A 13126-nucleotide genomic window follows, 5' to 3' on the forward strand; every position below is an offset into this window, starting at 1 on the left:
CCGCCCGCCCGTCCGTCCGTCCGTCCGTCCGTCTGTCTGTCTGTCTGTCTGTCTGTCTGTCTGTCTGTCTGCCTGCCTGCCTGCCTGCCTGCCTGCCTGCCTGCCTGCCTGCCTGCCTGCCGGCCTGCCTGCCTGTCTGTCTGTCTGTCTGTCCGTCCGTCTTTCCGTCCGTATGTCTGTCTGTCTGTGTGTGTGTCTGTCTGTCTATCGTGTCTGTCTGTCTGTCTGTCTGTCTGCCTGCCTGCCTGCCTGCCTTCCTGCCTGCCTGCCTGCCTGCCTGACCGCCCACCCGCCCGCCCGCCCGCCCACCCGCCCGCCCGCCTGCCTGCCTGTCTGTCTGTCTGTTTGTCTGTCTGTTTGTCTGTCTGTCTGTCTGTGTGTATCTGTCTGTCTATCGTGTCTGTCTGTCTATCGTGTCTTTCTATCTGCCTGTCTATCTGTCTGTCTGTCTGTTTGTCAGTCCGTCCAGCCGTCCGTCTGTCCGTCCGTTTATTTGTCTGTATTTCAATTCACAGCGTTTCGTTGGGCTCCTACTAAACAGCCAAGCAACGATGTAGTGAGGATGATTGCAAATATCACAAATAGCACGACGTCCAGAAAGACGACGACTTCTTTCCACGAGAATTCGTCAACAGTAGAAGCCTCTTTAAACAATCTGTTTTCATGCAATTGTGTCGGCATTTCTATCCTGGACACTTTGGACTCGGACGCATCCGGCAATGAGCTCTGTGAGTCATGCATTTTGCCATCTTTTTCCGTTTCTACCTTGGAACATTTGGATCGAGATTTCCATTTCAATTTTCGCATTAAGAAAGTCAGAACACGAGGAACGGCAACCTTTTCATCTTTTTCATCAAAACTACCCAGGCGCAGAAGGGCCAGTACTAAGATTGTTATCAATGTGCTGCAGGTAGTTTGGATAATGAGAAAGATCGCAACCAATGACACAGATTCAGAATTTTGTGGCAAAGATGAAGAAACAATGGTAAGGAAGACAGCGAACGCCAAAAACACCGTTATGGCGTAGCCTGCTCTTTCTCCACATTCATTCGGCAACAGGAAAGCACAGAGGTTCAAAATGGCTAGTGCTATGATAGGGAAGATAACAGACAGCATAAAGTACAGTGGTTTGCGTCGTAGTCTGATGGAAAAGTTTATGGTGCTGTCACCGGTTTCTGTATCAACACTCCAACTGGAGTCAATTATATCCCAACCCGAATTTGCTTCGTAGTAGTCCATGATGATTCCCTTCGATCCACCAACCATTTCAACCTAAAATACAGATAATAAGAATGTAAACGATTCATTTGCTATCTGAGAAACGCTTCAACACTGTTTTAAATTTCTGACAAATACACATTACCTCATCAATCGCATAACTCCAAGCCTGAAACTTCAGGTAGCACGTCTGTTGATCGAATGGGAAGTTTTTGATGTCAATTGAACAGGTGGATTCAAACACCTTCAATAATGAAATACAAATACCTAAGGTAGGTTTATTAATTTGTTTTATCATTTTAGAAATCTCTGTTTCCAATGTAATTCGACGTGTACACACAATGCAAGTATATGTGTTAAATGAAAAGGCGTTTCTTTCTCAAAATGGATATCCGCAAAGACATATTTAATCATTCAAGTGTATTAATTTTGTTTCAGTAAATCACCAAATACGTACGTGAAAAGGAAACCAAGTAATTAATCCGTCATATTGGTTTTTAACATTGAGGGAGGGCACACCAAGTTCCTTGTAATCAAGATTAGAATTCTTCAAGGCAATGTCCGGCTTCCATACGTCGCCCTGTTCAATGATTAAGGAAGAATAGATATCCAAATGAACAAGAGATTGCCAAGCAATATGTTCCCCTACCGGTGAAAATCCACTACTGTCTGTATTTTTTTATATTTGTAGCCATAGCAACCATAATTCTTGACGTAGGAACAACATGAATTGACGTGAATAATCTCCATATTACCATTTGTCCATGTTTCAAGTTTCATGAAAAAATATGAAGAACTTTTAAAGTTATCGCAGGATCCAGAAAAGTGTGACGGACTGACAGACCGACTGACAGACAGACTGACGCACAGAGCGCAAACCATAAGTCCCCTCCGGTTTCACCGGTAGGGGACAATAATGTGTTTCACCTCTTGTTATCCAAGCCATTTATGAATTCATGGGACTATTTGCCGAGAAAGCTATAGGTTCGGACCAGGTGACTAACTGGAAATTGAAAAGTGTATTATCACTTAAAGCGAGATTATACGATTTTGTCAAATATTTATTAATTTATATAAATTGTGTAAAACAAACTAAGTATAAATATATTTCAATATAAATCAAATTAAAGTTAAGAAGAAAATGTGTAAAAAATGCGAAATAAACCAGATATTTAATTCTGAAATCGAAAATGCATGTACAGTTGATTTCGTCAGCATGTATATCATGCATGAACGATGTGAATTTAAATTTATTTTTAGTGCAGATTCGTTCATACGACACAATTTTTTTTAAGGATCATTTTAATTTCCTGCAGCGATATCTATTCATACGACACACGAACACTAAGTCCGATCCTTATAAAAAGACGAATGAATCGGTTATTGTAGGAAAATATGTACGAAATATCGTCGTCACAATCGGCTCGGGGCGCTAATTTGTCTTTGCACTTTTATGAAATTAGTCTTCAATGAATAATTTGTGTTGCCTTTTTGTGTTATTGTAACATATGTTATCAATATATTACAATTGAACACATGTAAAAAACGTATAATCTCGCTTTAACCTACCGAAGGATTTGTATACCAGGGTATTGAACATTGTGTCACACCGGTCTTACTGACCTGTGTGAATGCGCGCTAAGGATTGTGGGAAACGGACTTTTTTCCATCATGGCGTTGGTGAACATAATAAACACGGAAGTGAAAAATGGTAATTAATTATTATCAAAAACAGGCCCCATCAAACCGGGCCAGCTGTAATATATACACGGATGCAGTTTGTGCTTCAAAAGGAGCCACTTTTTATGTCAGTTTATTGTTTGTAAGAATCACTAAACACGTAACTTAGACTAACTAAACACGTTGCAAGACTGTTTCTTCGAAATAGTAAATAAATCAAAATCATAAATAAATATTTATAATTAAATACCTGCTAAAATTTGAAAACGTGAACAATTTAAAATAAACGCTGTGAACATTACAAGGAATCTTACATGTAGGCCTCATGTGTGAGAGGATTAATCAGGGATAAAATAAATGGAGTTCAAAGGATCTAACATTTTGAGGAGGACGTCATGGTATCTTGGACATTTGGCACTTTCATATATTTATTTAGTAGATACTGAAAATGCTGAATGTGCTAATTGCAACATCAAAGACGAGCAGGTGAGATTTTTACAGCTTTATTTTTCTTGACAATGACATAATGTATGTTTTCCATTTAATTTATATGGCGCTCTAGTCTTATTTATAAGACACGCAAAGAATTTAGAGATACTTTTTATATGGGCTAAATTCTTTGCTACAAATATTACCCATATAAAAAGTAGCTTAATATTTAAGAGCGTCAAAAAATTGGACTAATGGCGCTCAATTTTAGCTCGGCTGTTTTCGGGGAAAACCCTAGGTATTGTCATAGACAGCTCGTCGTCAGACATCCGCGTCGTGCTAAAACCTTTACATAGGCTCAAAAATCAAAGTGCTTCCACCTAAAACATTGAAACCTCACATGTATATGCACCTTGATGATTTCTACACACCACACCCATTTTGGGGTCACTCGGTCAAAAGTCAAGGTCACTAACCTCTAAAAATTCTTTTAATAAATTTCATTTATTCAAAACTGCACCGCAGCCTAGCTTGGCACCCATAATGTGGTGCTCTTGTTTATATATAATTTTAAAAATGTATTAATAACCAGAATAGTTGATGCATGTATAAATAAAAAGATACAGCCATGAACAGTGTGTTTTAATTTTTAATAAATATGCTTTGAATGCGTATATGCAAAACAATGAAGTCCATATATTGTTAACTGATTTTTAAAATGTTGAATGTCACACATTACGTACCAGTCCGTTTATGTACCGACACTTTATGTACCACTATCTGACACTTTATGTACCATAGTTATAATATAAAGAGATAACTAATTTCATATGAATGTGTGTTATTGATGAAATGTATTTTGTGTGATAGTATTTATGAATTTAGACTTATAGATCTATATTGGCCATAGATTTTATATTTTGTCAGATTGTCTAAGTGTCACTGAGTGTCTTAGTTTAATTTATTAGCCCAAGTACATGTAGTACTTAATAAATGATTTATTAGTCTTACCTGAAATTGAAGTAAATTATAAAAATTCATTTGTCTCTTATCTTATCCTGACTAAGGATTATAAAGTCTAAAATGTTTGTATTATATTGTATAATTGAAATGTGATACTTTGAAGAGAAGAGAGAATGATCTTAATGTTCAAACTGTAAAAAAATGAAATTACAGTCCAACCCGTCAATAAAGACCACTCAAGGGATTTGGTCGTTGTGGTCTTTGTTCACAGGTGGTCTTTATTCGCAGGGTCGATCGAAACTTTGCAAAATATGCTAGTAGTTTTTTAACAGGTACCTTATCTATGTATGTGCTCTATTGTTTAAATGTTTGAATACTTATGCATGTATAATGAAATAAGGATTGAAAACACAGTTTTGTTTTACAAGTCCAAATATCTTAACTCACACGCAACCTACAAGGCTTTCTCCTGGATCATAGGTCCAGACACAGGCAAGAGCCTTGCACTTGCGTCAACAAACCACTTATGCACTGGAAGTCATTCACTGACGCGAATTCCGACTCACGCTTAGGGCGTTTACTTTCACAGTTTACGTTCTCCTCGAATTCGTCCATAATCTCATGTTTACGCTTTAAAATGCTCTGAATTTAAGTTTTTCCTACACCAAGATCACTAGCCACTCGTCTACAACTGTGTCCTTTACCTAACAAACAAATGACCTTAATGCGTTCTTCCAACGTCAAGAACTTACGCTTGGAAGCCACGATGGTTAACTTGAACTGACAAGTTACTTTTCTATAATCTATGAACGTCTTATTACGGAGAAATTTAAGAAGAGAATGACTTTCAAAATGATTGTCTTTAATAGGCATCGTAAATGATATGAAACCGTTAATTTCCTTAATGAGTTTATGAAAGCCAAAAATTTGTCTTTGATATTTTCGGCAATTAGTACATTAATCGCGAGTCACTTAAATACAAAGGCAAATTTTTACACTTTTGACAAACTGTCAAATGCATAAAAGAAGCAGGCGACTACCAATTAGCAATGCATGTTAAATAAACAAACAACTGCTATCGAGTGCAATAAACTGTCACTTGCCAATATCTCCATAGCGACCGACGAGTCCACAGGTAAGATGTGTATCACGTGACTACGCAGCGTCCTGGTGGCCATTTTAATTTTGAAAGTTGCGAAATCGTTGATTTTTATGATTGCAGTGGTCGTTGTAAGCTATCAAAATGGAGATTTGGGAATGTAAAAGGGTGGTCGTTGGTCTTTGCTCACAGGTGGGCTTTATTCGCAGGTTCAATATATAGTGAAATCGTTCGGGAGGAAATCGGTGTGGTCGTTATTGACTGTTGGTCGCTATTAACAGGCGGTCGCTCGGGTAGTTTGGACTGTATTTCCTTCTTTAGACTTTAAGCATGTTTAGAGAATGACCTTAATTCATTAGGACTGCTATGAATGAATGGAAATAACACCTATATTTTATGTAGGTGGTACGTAAAGTTTCAAAGTGCCGGTAGTACATAAAAGGTCTGGTACATAAGGTGTTACACCCTAAAATGTTCATGGTATCAGTGTTTCAATAATGTAGTGTTTCTTATTATGTATTGCTTAGGTTGTTTTGTTTCAAACTTCAAATTTGCATTTATTTTAAAGCATTTTCATTCATTTTGTGTATTCCATGTTTTGTGTAATAAGGTGAATTATGTTGTACATTGCATCAAATATTAATTCATGGTCGCTATGGTGTAGAGAATGATGTCCGCTGGGCGAGGGTTCGATCAATACTCTGGGAGTTCTCATTATCGTCTCCATGGACAACAAGTTCTGGTGTACCAAGTAGTAGTAGTAGTAGTAGTAGAAGTAGTAGTAGTAGTAGTAGTAGTGGTGGTGGTGGTTGTGGTGGTGGTGGTGGTGGTAGTAGTAGTAGAAGTAGTAGTAGTAGTAGTAGTAGTAGTAGTAGTAGTAGTAGACTAGTAGTAGTAGAAGTAAGATCAGTAGTAGTAGTCGTAGTTGTTGTTCTTGTTGTAGTAGTAGATAATTAATTAATTAGTAGTAGTAGTAGTAGTAGTAAGAGTTGTAATGGTTGTGTTTGTATTTGTATTGAATTCTGATAATACAACACAATGATGCTGCTGCTAACGATGATGATGATGAATATGATAATGCTGCTGCTGATTGTGATGATGATTGTATGATGGGACTTTGGTATTATAAAATGTGTGAGGTTCAAACACAAAACCTGTTTGATAATAAAACTTCTCATTTTATGACAAAAGAGCTAGATTGTTGAGTAAAAAATAAGTATAAAATTCCCTTATAGGAAAGCTACCATTAAAGGACCATGACTTGTGGGCTTCAACAAAAGCAATTCATGAAACAGTTATATCTCTTTCAAATGCATTCAATATTGCTGTTCCAATTGATATGCTCAGAAATGCTTCTGGATGGGCATACACCAATAAGTACTTTCCTTCAGTTATTTCTTCTAAAGACACATTAACAACACTGTCGCCCTTAGCAGGAATTCCGGACGCCCGCCCAAAGATGTTCCCTCCCCTGACATTTCCCCCATTTTAGTTTTAGTGCTTACATTACCCCCCCCCCCCACCCCACAATAAATTTATAATGGTTTGGTTGAAGTATAATCTTGATTTATTATCAAAATGATTATTTTGCTTATGTAATCTTATGTAATAAACTTTTTATATGAAGCAGCTTGTTTGTTGTTTTCTTTGGATTAATCATTCATTATTTTTGTTAAACTGTTTAAGGAGTGCTTGTAAATCATTAGAAAGACGTGCATGTTGGTGTACTAGAGGAATACTAGAGGAATACATGGGATATTCTCAAAATCTTACACATGTTGTTTTTAATATAATTAAATAGGATCAATTGATGAATTAATTCAGTTTGAGTCAACTTGGGCTGGGTTGTAAAACTATAGTTTTTTGTTGTTTTTAATCCAATTAAATAGGGTACTATGTAACTGTCAAAGAAAATATGCATTCATACGCATATAAGCCAAGTTTTGGATGTCACTGATATTTTCAATTTTACTAGTACCTAATTAAGACTTATTAAAACAGAATTGGACTTTCCTTGCAAAGTATTTATTATTAATAATATAATAAGCTAATGTAATCAAAACATATTGATATTTTAATAATTTAACTCAATTATATTAATAATATTTAAATTTGCCCCAAAAAACTAGGGCAGGTAGATAGGAAGGAATTTTTTTTTGGAAAACCAGCAGTGTTGTCAGTGTAAAATATTTGTAAAGCTTCTTCAATTTCAGTTTTACATTTTATGACCTTCAACATATTCTATGCTACTTTATTTTTCTATGGTAAGTCATTAAAGTGTTATTTATTTTTCAACTATGTAATGTGCTTATCTCATATAATGAATTACTACCCCATTTAAAGATGACACCTAATCTAAATTCATTTATACAATAGTTATAATTGTTTTATTGTAACATACTATTCCACTAAAAAATGACCATCATAGAACATCAATGCTGTGCGTTTACTAAAATTTTCATTGATCTCAATTATTTAAAGAATAAAATCTATCAGGCACTTATAAAAAAAATATATAATTAGGGTGTCAAAATTTAACAAACTGAACAAGTCAATTTGAACTTCTCTTGCAATTCAAATGGAGCCACTTGAAATACCAAATTGTTTCCATACTAGTCGGCAATATAGCTATGACATTGTGTCTATTCATAACATGCATCAGATACACCTTCTGAAACTTTTTAAGCGGTTTTGAAAACGCTATTTCATTGCAAACTTACGTCAATAAAGGATACATGTTGTTATACAACCGAAAGTGAAAGTACAGTTAAAAAAAAATGAATAAAGAGCGAAATTGTTGAAAACTTACGAAAATTTTAATTGATACTTACATAAGACTGAACAAAATTATACTTAAATTTTAAATCATAACATGAAAGTTTACTTATAAAGCAAATTCTTCATTCATCCGCGGACTTCTTTGTGTCGTAGTCATAAATGCCTCCAAATGGAGGTGCGTGATGCGTCTAAGTATAGAGGTGATAACGTAGTGACGTCACCATCTATGTATAGAATGGGGTATTGAATGCATTGTTTCACTTTTAAAGATGTAATAAGGTACAATAGAATCGGCTTGGAACCAACCGTCCGTGACGTTTGTGGATGCTTAATCATCTACTGACTTGCATGCCATTTAATAATAATGTATGACGTAAAGACCAACATTTTAAATTCAAATGTATTGATAATACCACGTTGTATTTGTCCGGAGCATACGTTATATATTCGGACTTAAAACTTCATACGCATAAAGATTTAAAGATGTGAGGTAATACAGAGCCTAAACAATACATCACTCTAGCTTAATGTATATGGAGTTTTTAGTTGGTCGAATTACCTTTTCAATCTATTTTCTTTAAAACTTCTAGATTGAGTGAATGTTGTATACGGGAAACGATAAATCATTGTTCAATAAGCTGAATGCGCCGTCATTGCAACTTTGGTGCAATGTCAGTCGCGCCACGACAGTGACAGTTCTAGTAAAGACCGCTTATCGATCAGACCTATGTATAGTTCGCCAATACCGTATTAGTGACCTTTATGTATGAATAATTTATATAAATTAAATTCTGATCTTGAAGCGATATTTAAGGTTCAATGGTTAAACGACTATTATGGGTTTAATTCAACTCGTGCTAAACGAGCTCGAACAAAACATAATGCAAACGTAGATAACAATGCACGTGTAAAATATGTGCTCATTGGGTTCACAATTGCCGTGGACATGTTGGTGAGATATAAATCATGTGCAAGCGGATTGCTGCGCTCGATCCTGGTTCCTGTTTAATAATTTTAATAAATGTATTTAGGAAGGTCTAAGGATTACACATTACAAATGTATGTTTACCTGTGGCCAAAAGGCGTACTCAGTTTTATTATAACTGGCCGGAGTCCATCTTAGAAACGCGTCTTCCCATTCGAGACCTAGGAATGCCGTTGTTTTCAACGTTTCACTGACTTCACTCAGATCATTAATGGCGAGTAGATAAAGGTCTACGGTTATTGCTGTAAATAAAAGGATCAAATAACGATGATTACATTTTTGTCGTCACCGCGACACTTCTGGCAGCGATTGTACTTTACCGATTACATACATGTACAGGAAACTTTATTTTTATGACAACTGATATTGTGGGGTGCATACATGATTATGTAGGTCACATGATAATGGTAAACTTTAGAAAACGAGTGATAAGATGCTTTCATTTTGTCTGGAAGGTAAGTGAATTTCCATTATTATTCCAAAGACAATAAGTGGGGACACGTAGTGGCAGAGCTTGCAATTAAAAGGCACCATTAGCCTCTAGGGAAGGCAGTGTAGTTGACTTTTTATTAAGTGAAGAACGAAGCAGGAGATTTTATTTAGAGATAAATTTTGAAAGGAAACTTAAAAGGCTACCGGAGGCAGTGGAAAAGGACGGGAAAAATATGTATTTCGCAGAAACCGGTCAAACAATCGCTTACTAGAGCCGTTGAAATTTTAACATTACATTCAATGCAAGAACGAAGAACCGAAGAACATGAACATGACAGACCTGCTATGTATTGTAGAGCCTTTGTCTTCCTTATTTTCAATTCTGTTTTATGCAAAGTGAAAGGCAGCCTAGGTACAATATGTGGAAATAATATTAAATTAAACCGTTTTCAAATGCTCGCATCTTCTTTCATCTAACAGTTCTGCCGATAAAGCCCGTGAACGTCATACCATCAGATATTGGTTGCATTGTTTACAAAAAACATAAGCCTCGTTGATTTCTAAAATGAAACACCAGGTGCTAAGATGGCCCATAAGCGCTTACTGAGTTCACGGATACCATATGTTTTTCAGGAAATGTTCTACGTCTTATCGTCATTAGATGAACGATTACATTGAGGGCCGTAATGAAGATGAAAGACAATTGTGGACTTTTCGGTTACCTTGATTGTCGAAGTATGTATGCAAAGAGTGTTTTACTCCTTAATAATGGAGTTATGGTTTTTGTTGCGTTGTTTACACAACTTGTAGTGGGAAGCGGACAACGACAACGAGCGAGGCATGGTATTGTAATGCGCATGGGGAAGGGGTTAGAGGGTAAGGGTTAGGGTGAGGAGTCGGATTTGGATTAGGGTTAGCCTTAACCCATACCTTAATCCTAACCCGACTTAAAGTATTCATAACAAGACTTGATTTTAACATGGTTTATAAATTTGACAATAGTTTAAATAACGGCTTTAACCCACGCAAAGCGAAAAATAATTCTTCTGTCCAATAACTTCATTTGCGTTGTAAAAGAGAATAGTACATAATGACGCAATTTTAATTCTAAACAAAAATGTTAATAATAAAATAGATAATATATTCGTAAAAAGCAGTGCATCTTTTGCGAACATTGGTGATCATTATGCATTACCATATCAACAACCGCTTAATATTTACTTCTGTGAAAGCTAAATGAGAACATATGAGTATTTTAAGCTTAATTGATTTTGTAAAAACTATGTATATCTAAAAGTTTTCCATGACGACATGATCGTGTAATAAACTGAAAATATGTTTCGATATTTACTAAGCCATTTGTCCTTTATAATGTAAGCTTCTCATAGGCATTCAACTATTGAGTGGTTGACTACAGAGTATTCCTACATATAAACGAAAATCTGTTGTCAGCCAATTGTCTCTGTCTTCAGTTTAAATATGATCGAAGGCCATAAGTTTCTTCATTTTTTGTATGCGCGACAATGCATTTTGAATCAGTAATCAGCGGAAGCTCGTTTGTTGCTTGTTAATTATTTAATAAAAGTATCCGCATTTTTTTCAGAAAACGAAGTATTGTTGATCTGTGCCCAGAACACCTCGGAGGCGAAGTCACCATAGTCAGAATCAATTTTCGAAAAGTATCAGTCCATGCCAGACATTGGTATGCAGTTGTTTTCAATTTGTATGTGGCTTACGTCACCTCATTTATGTCAACGAGAAACATGACTACGGTAAATGATGCTAATTAGCAATCAAATACCGAAGATTTTATCTTAGAGATAACGCAAATAAAATATATTAATAAGTGTATGACCACACGATGGTTTGCAAACTTGATAAAAACGTATTTTTTACCCAATTTTCTCTGTTTAGAACTTACGTTGAAATTTCATAAAAACATGCTTTACCATTTTACAAAGGACACAAATTCACTATCAAATCAAGATTACTTTATTAGTACATAAAGCTCAAATTAAACCGAAAAAGACTTAAAACCAGTTGAAATTCGTTTGACACATGATTCTATGATCCAATATATCTTCGAAAGAAGGTGTAACAAAAAAAAGAACTACCTATTGGCAACGACTGGTCGTCAATGGGTCGCACTCTAGGTTCGTATCCATCCGTGGTGAACAGTTTTGTTCTAAGAGCCTTTACATTCGCTGCGGTTTGACATGTCGCGTAAGGCGTACGTCCAATCAAAATCATCACAGCGAAAATGGCTTTAAACATTTTCTGAAAATATGATATGCGTACAACCATATTGATGAATTTGGTCTAGTTTAATATTTCAATAATGGTACTATTTATTGAATAAGACCTCTCCTAAGTAGAGAATTACGGAATCCCGTATGGACCATCGGAATGCCATGAACATTATGTAAAACGTTCACACCTGTCAATATGCCAGTGTCACAAAAATATATATTACAACTCAATAAGGATATGTGTTGTTCGTTCATAAGGCGGATGGTCGCTTTGGCGCCCGCAAACCTACCAGTGCGCCAACACAAAAATTGAAAATAGTCTTTTTCGTCGCATCTGCACGAATTTGTGTCGTACGGACGTTTGCGCGTGTTGGCGGCACTCAAACCAGCGGACAAACAAGAACGAAAACTCATTTAGAGTGTCTGATCATCATAATTAGTTTGTGAATTTTTGTTTTGGTGGGTAATAACGTTTTCTTGTTGGTGAATCCGAGTTGTCGTTCTTGTATTTTGGCGGGTTTAATATTCGTCGTCGGGTGGACATAACTAAATAACAAGTAACTTCATTTTGTCATATTGGCGGGTGTAGTAAAAATATACCGTATTCGTGCGTGTTTTCGTGTTGGCGACATACCAGCCTGCAAACTCACCCGAACAATAAGGCAGAATTCAGCCACCATAACACAAAGTTATTTACTCATACGTCATGAAACCGGACTAAACTGGAAAAAATGTACAAATAATCTTAGATGTGACCGCAGCAAAGGTTAAACGGTCAGCCACTTTACCAGTTATTCAAACAATGGCATTCTTATTGACGAAAAATTGGATCAAAATATTAAGCTTTAGTGACAAAAGACCAGGCCACTTTACTAGTTATGTGAACAATGGCGTTCGTATTGGTAAATGCTCGGAATAAAATATGAAGCTTTGGTGGCAAAATAAAAAGTAATTATATGCGAATATATCGATTCCAACTTCCAACCCTATGGTCTATATGGTATATGTTATAATATGTAATCTTTCGAACCTCTTAATGTTTGACATGTTAAATATAAAATTGGAAATAGTGAAACATATTTTTTTAAGAATTTTATGTGATAAATATCTTGTTTAAACATAACTGACAAATTTTATTGTTATGTAAATCCTCTTTTAATAACAGATTTGGGCAAGTTTCCAGCACCACCATATCAGGTAAAACTAACATGTTCGCCAAAACAAAGTGTATCTGCTTTCGAACCCTTCAGTTGTTTACTTCGCAATTCGGAAGCTAATTTTGTTCAGTTTTTT

At 35.9% G+C, this 13126-nt stretch overlaps 1 protein-coding gene across 1 annotated transcript; it reads right to left on the reverse strand.

Annotated features, from left to right (window-relative positions):
• Positions 1 to 504: 504 nt before the first annotated feature.
• Positions 505 to 11834, reverse strand: LOC127878433 (neuronal acetylcholine receptor subunit alpha-6-like). Its single transcript, XM_052424957.1, has 3 exons — positions 11699 to 11834; positions 9237 to 9394; positions 505 to 1272 (listed from the first exon to the last, which is right to left on the reverse strand). Exons 1-3 carry the CDS (start codon positions 11832 to 11834, stop codon positions 505 to 507), a joined length of 1062 nt encoding a protein of 353 aa, XP_052280917.1.
• Positions 11835 to 13126: the final 1292 nt, after the last annotated feature.

The sequence above is a fragment of the Dreissena polymorpha genome, chromosome 4 (assembly GCF_020536995.1).
Source record: "Dreissena polymorpha isolate Duluth1 chromosome 4, UMN_Dpol_1.0, whole genome shotgun sequence".
In the NCBI taxonomy this organism is placed as follows: Eukaryota; Metazoa; Mollusca; class Bivalvia; order Myida; family Dreissenidae; genus Dreissena; species Dreissena polymorpha.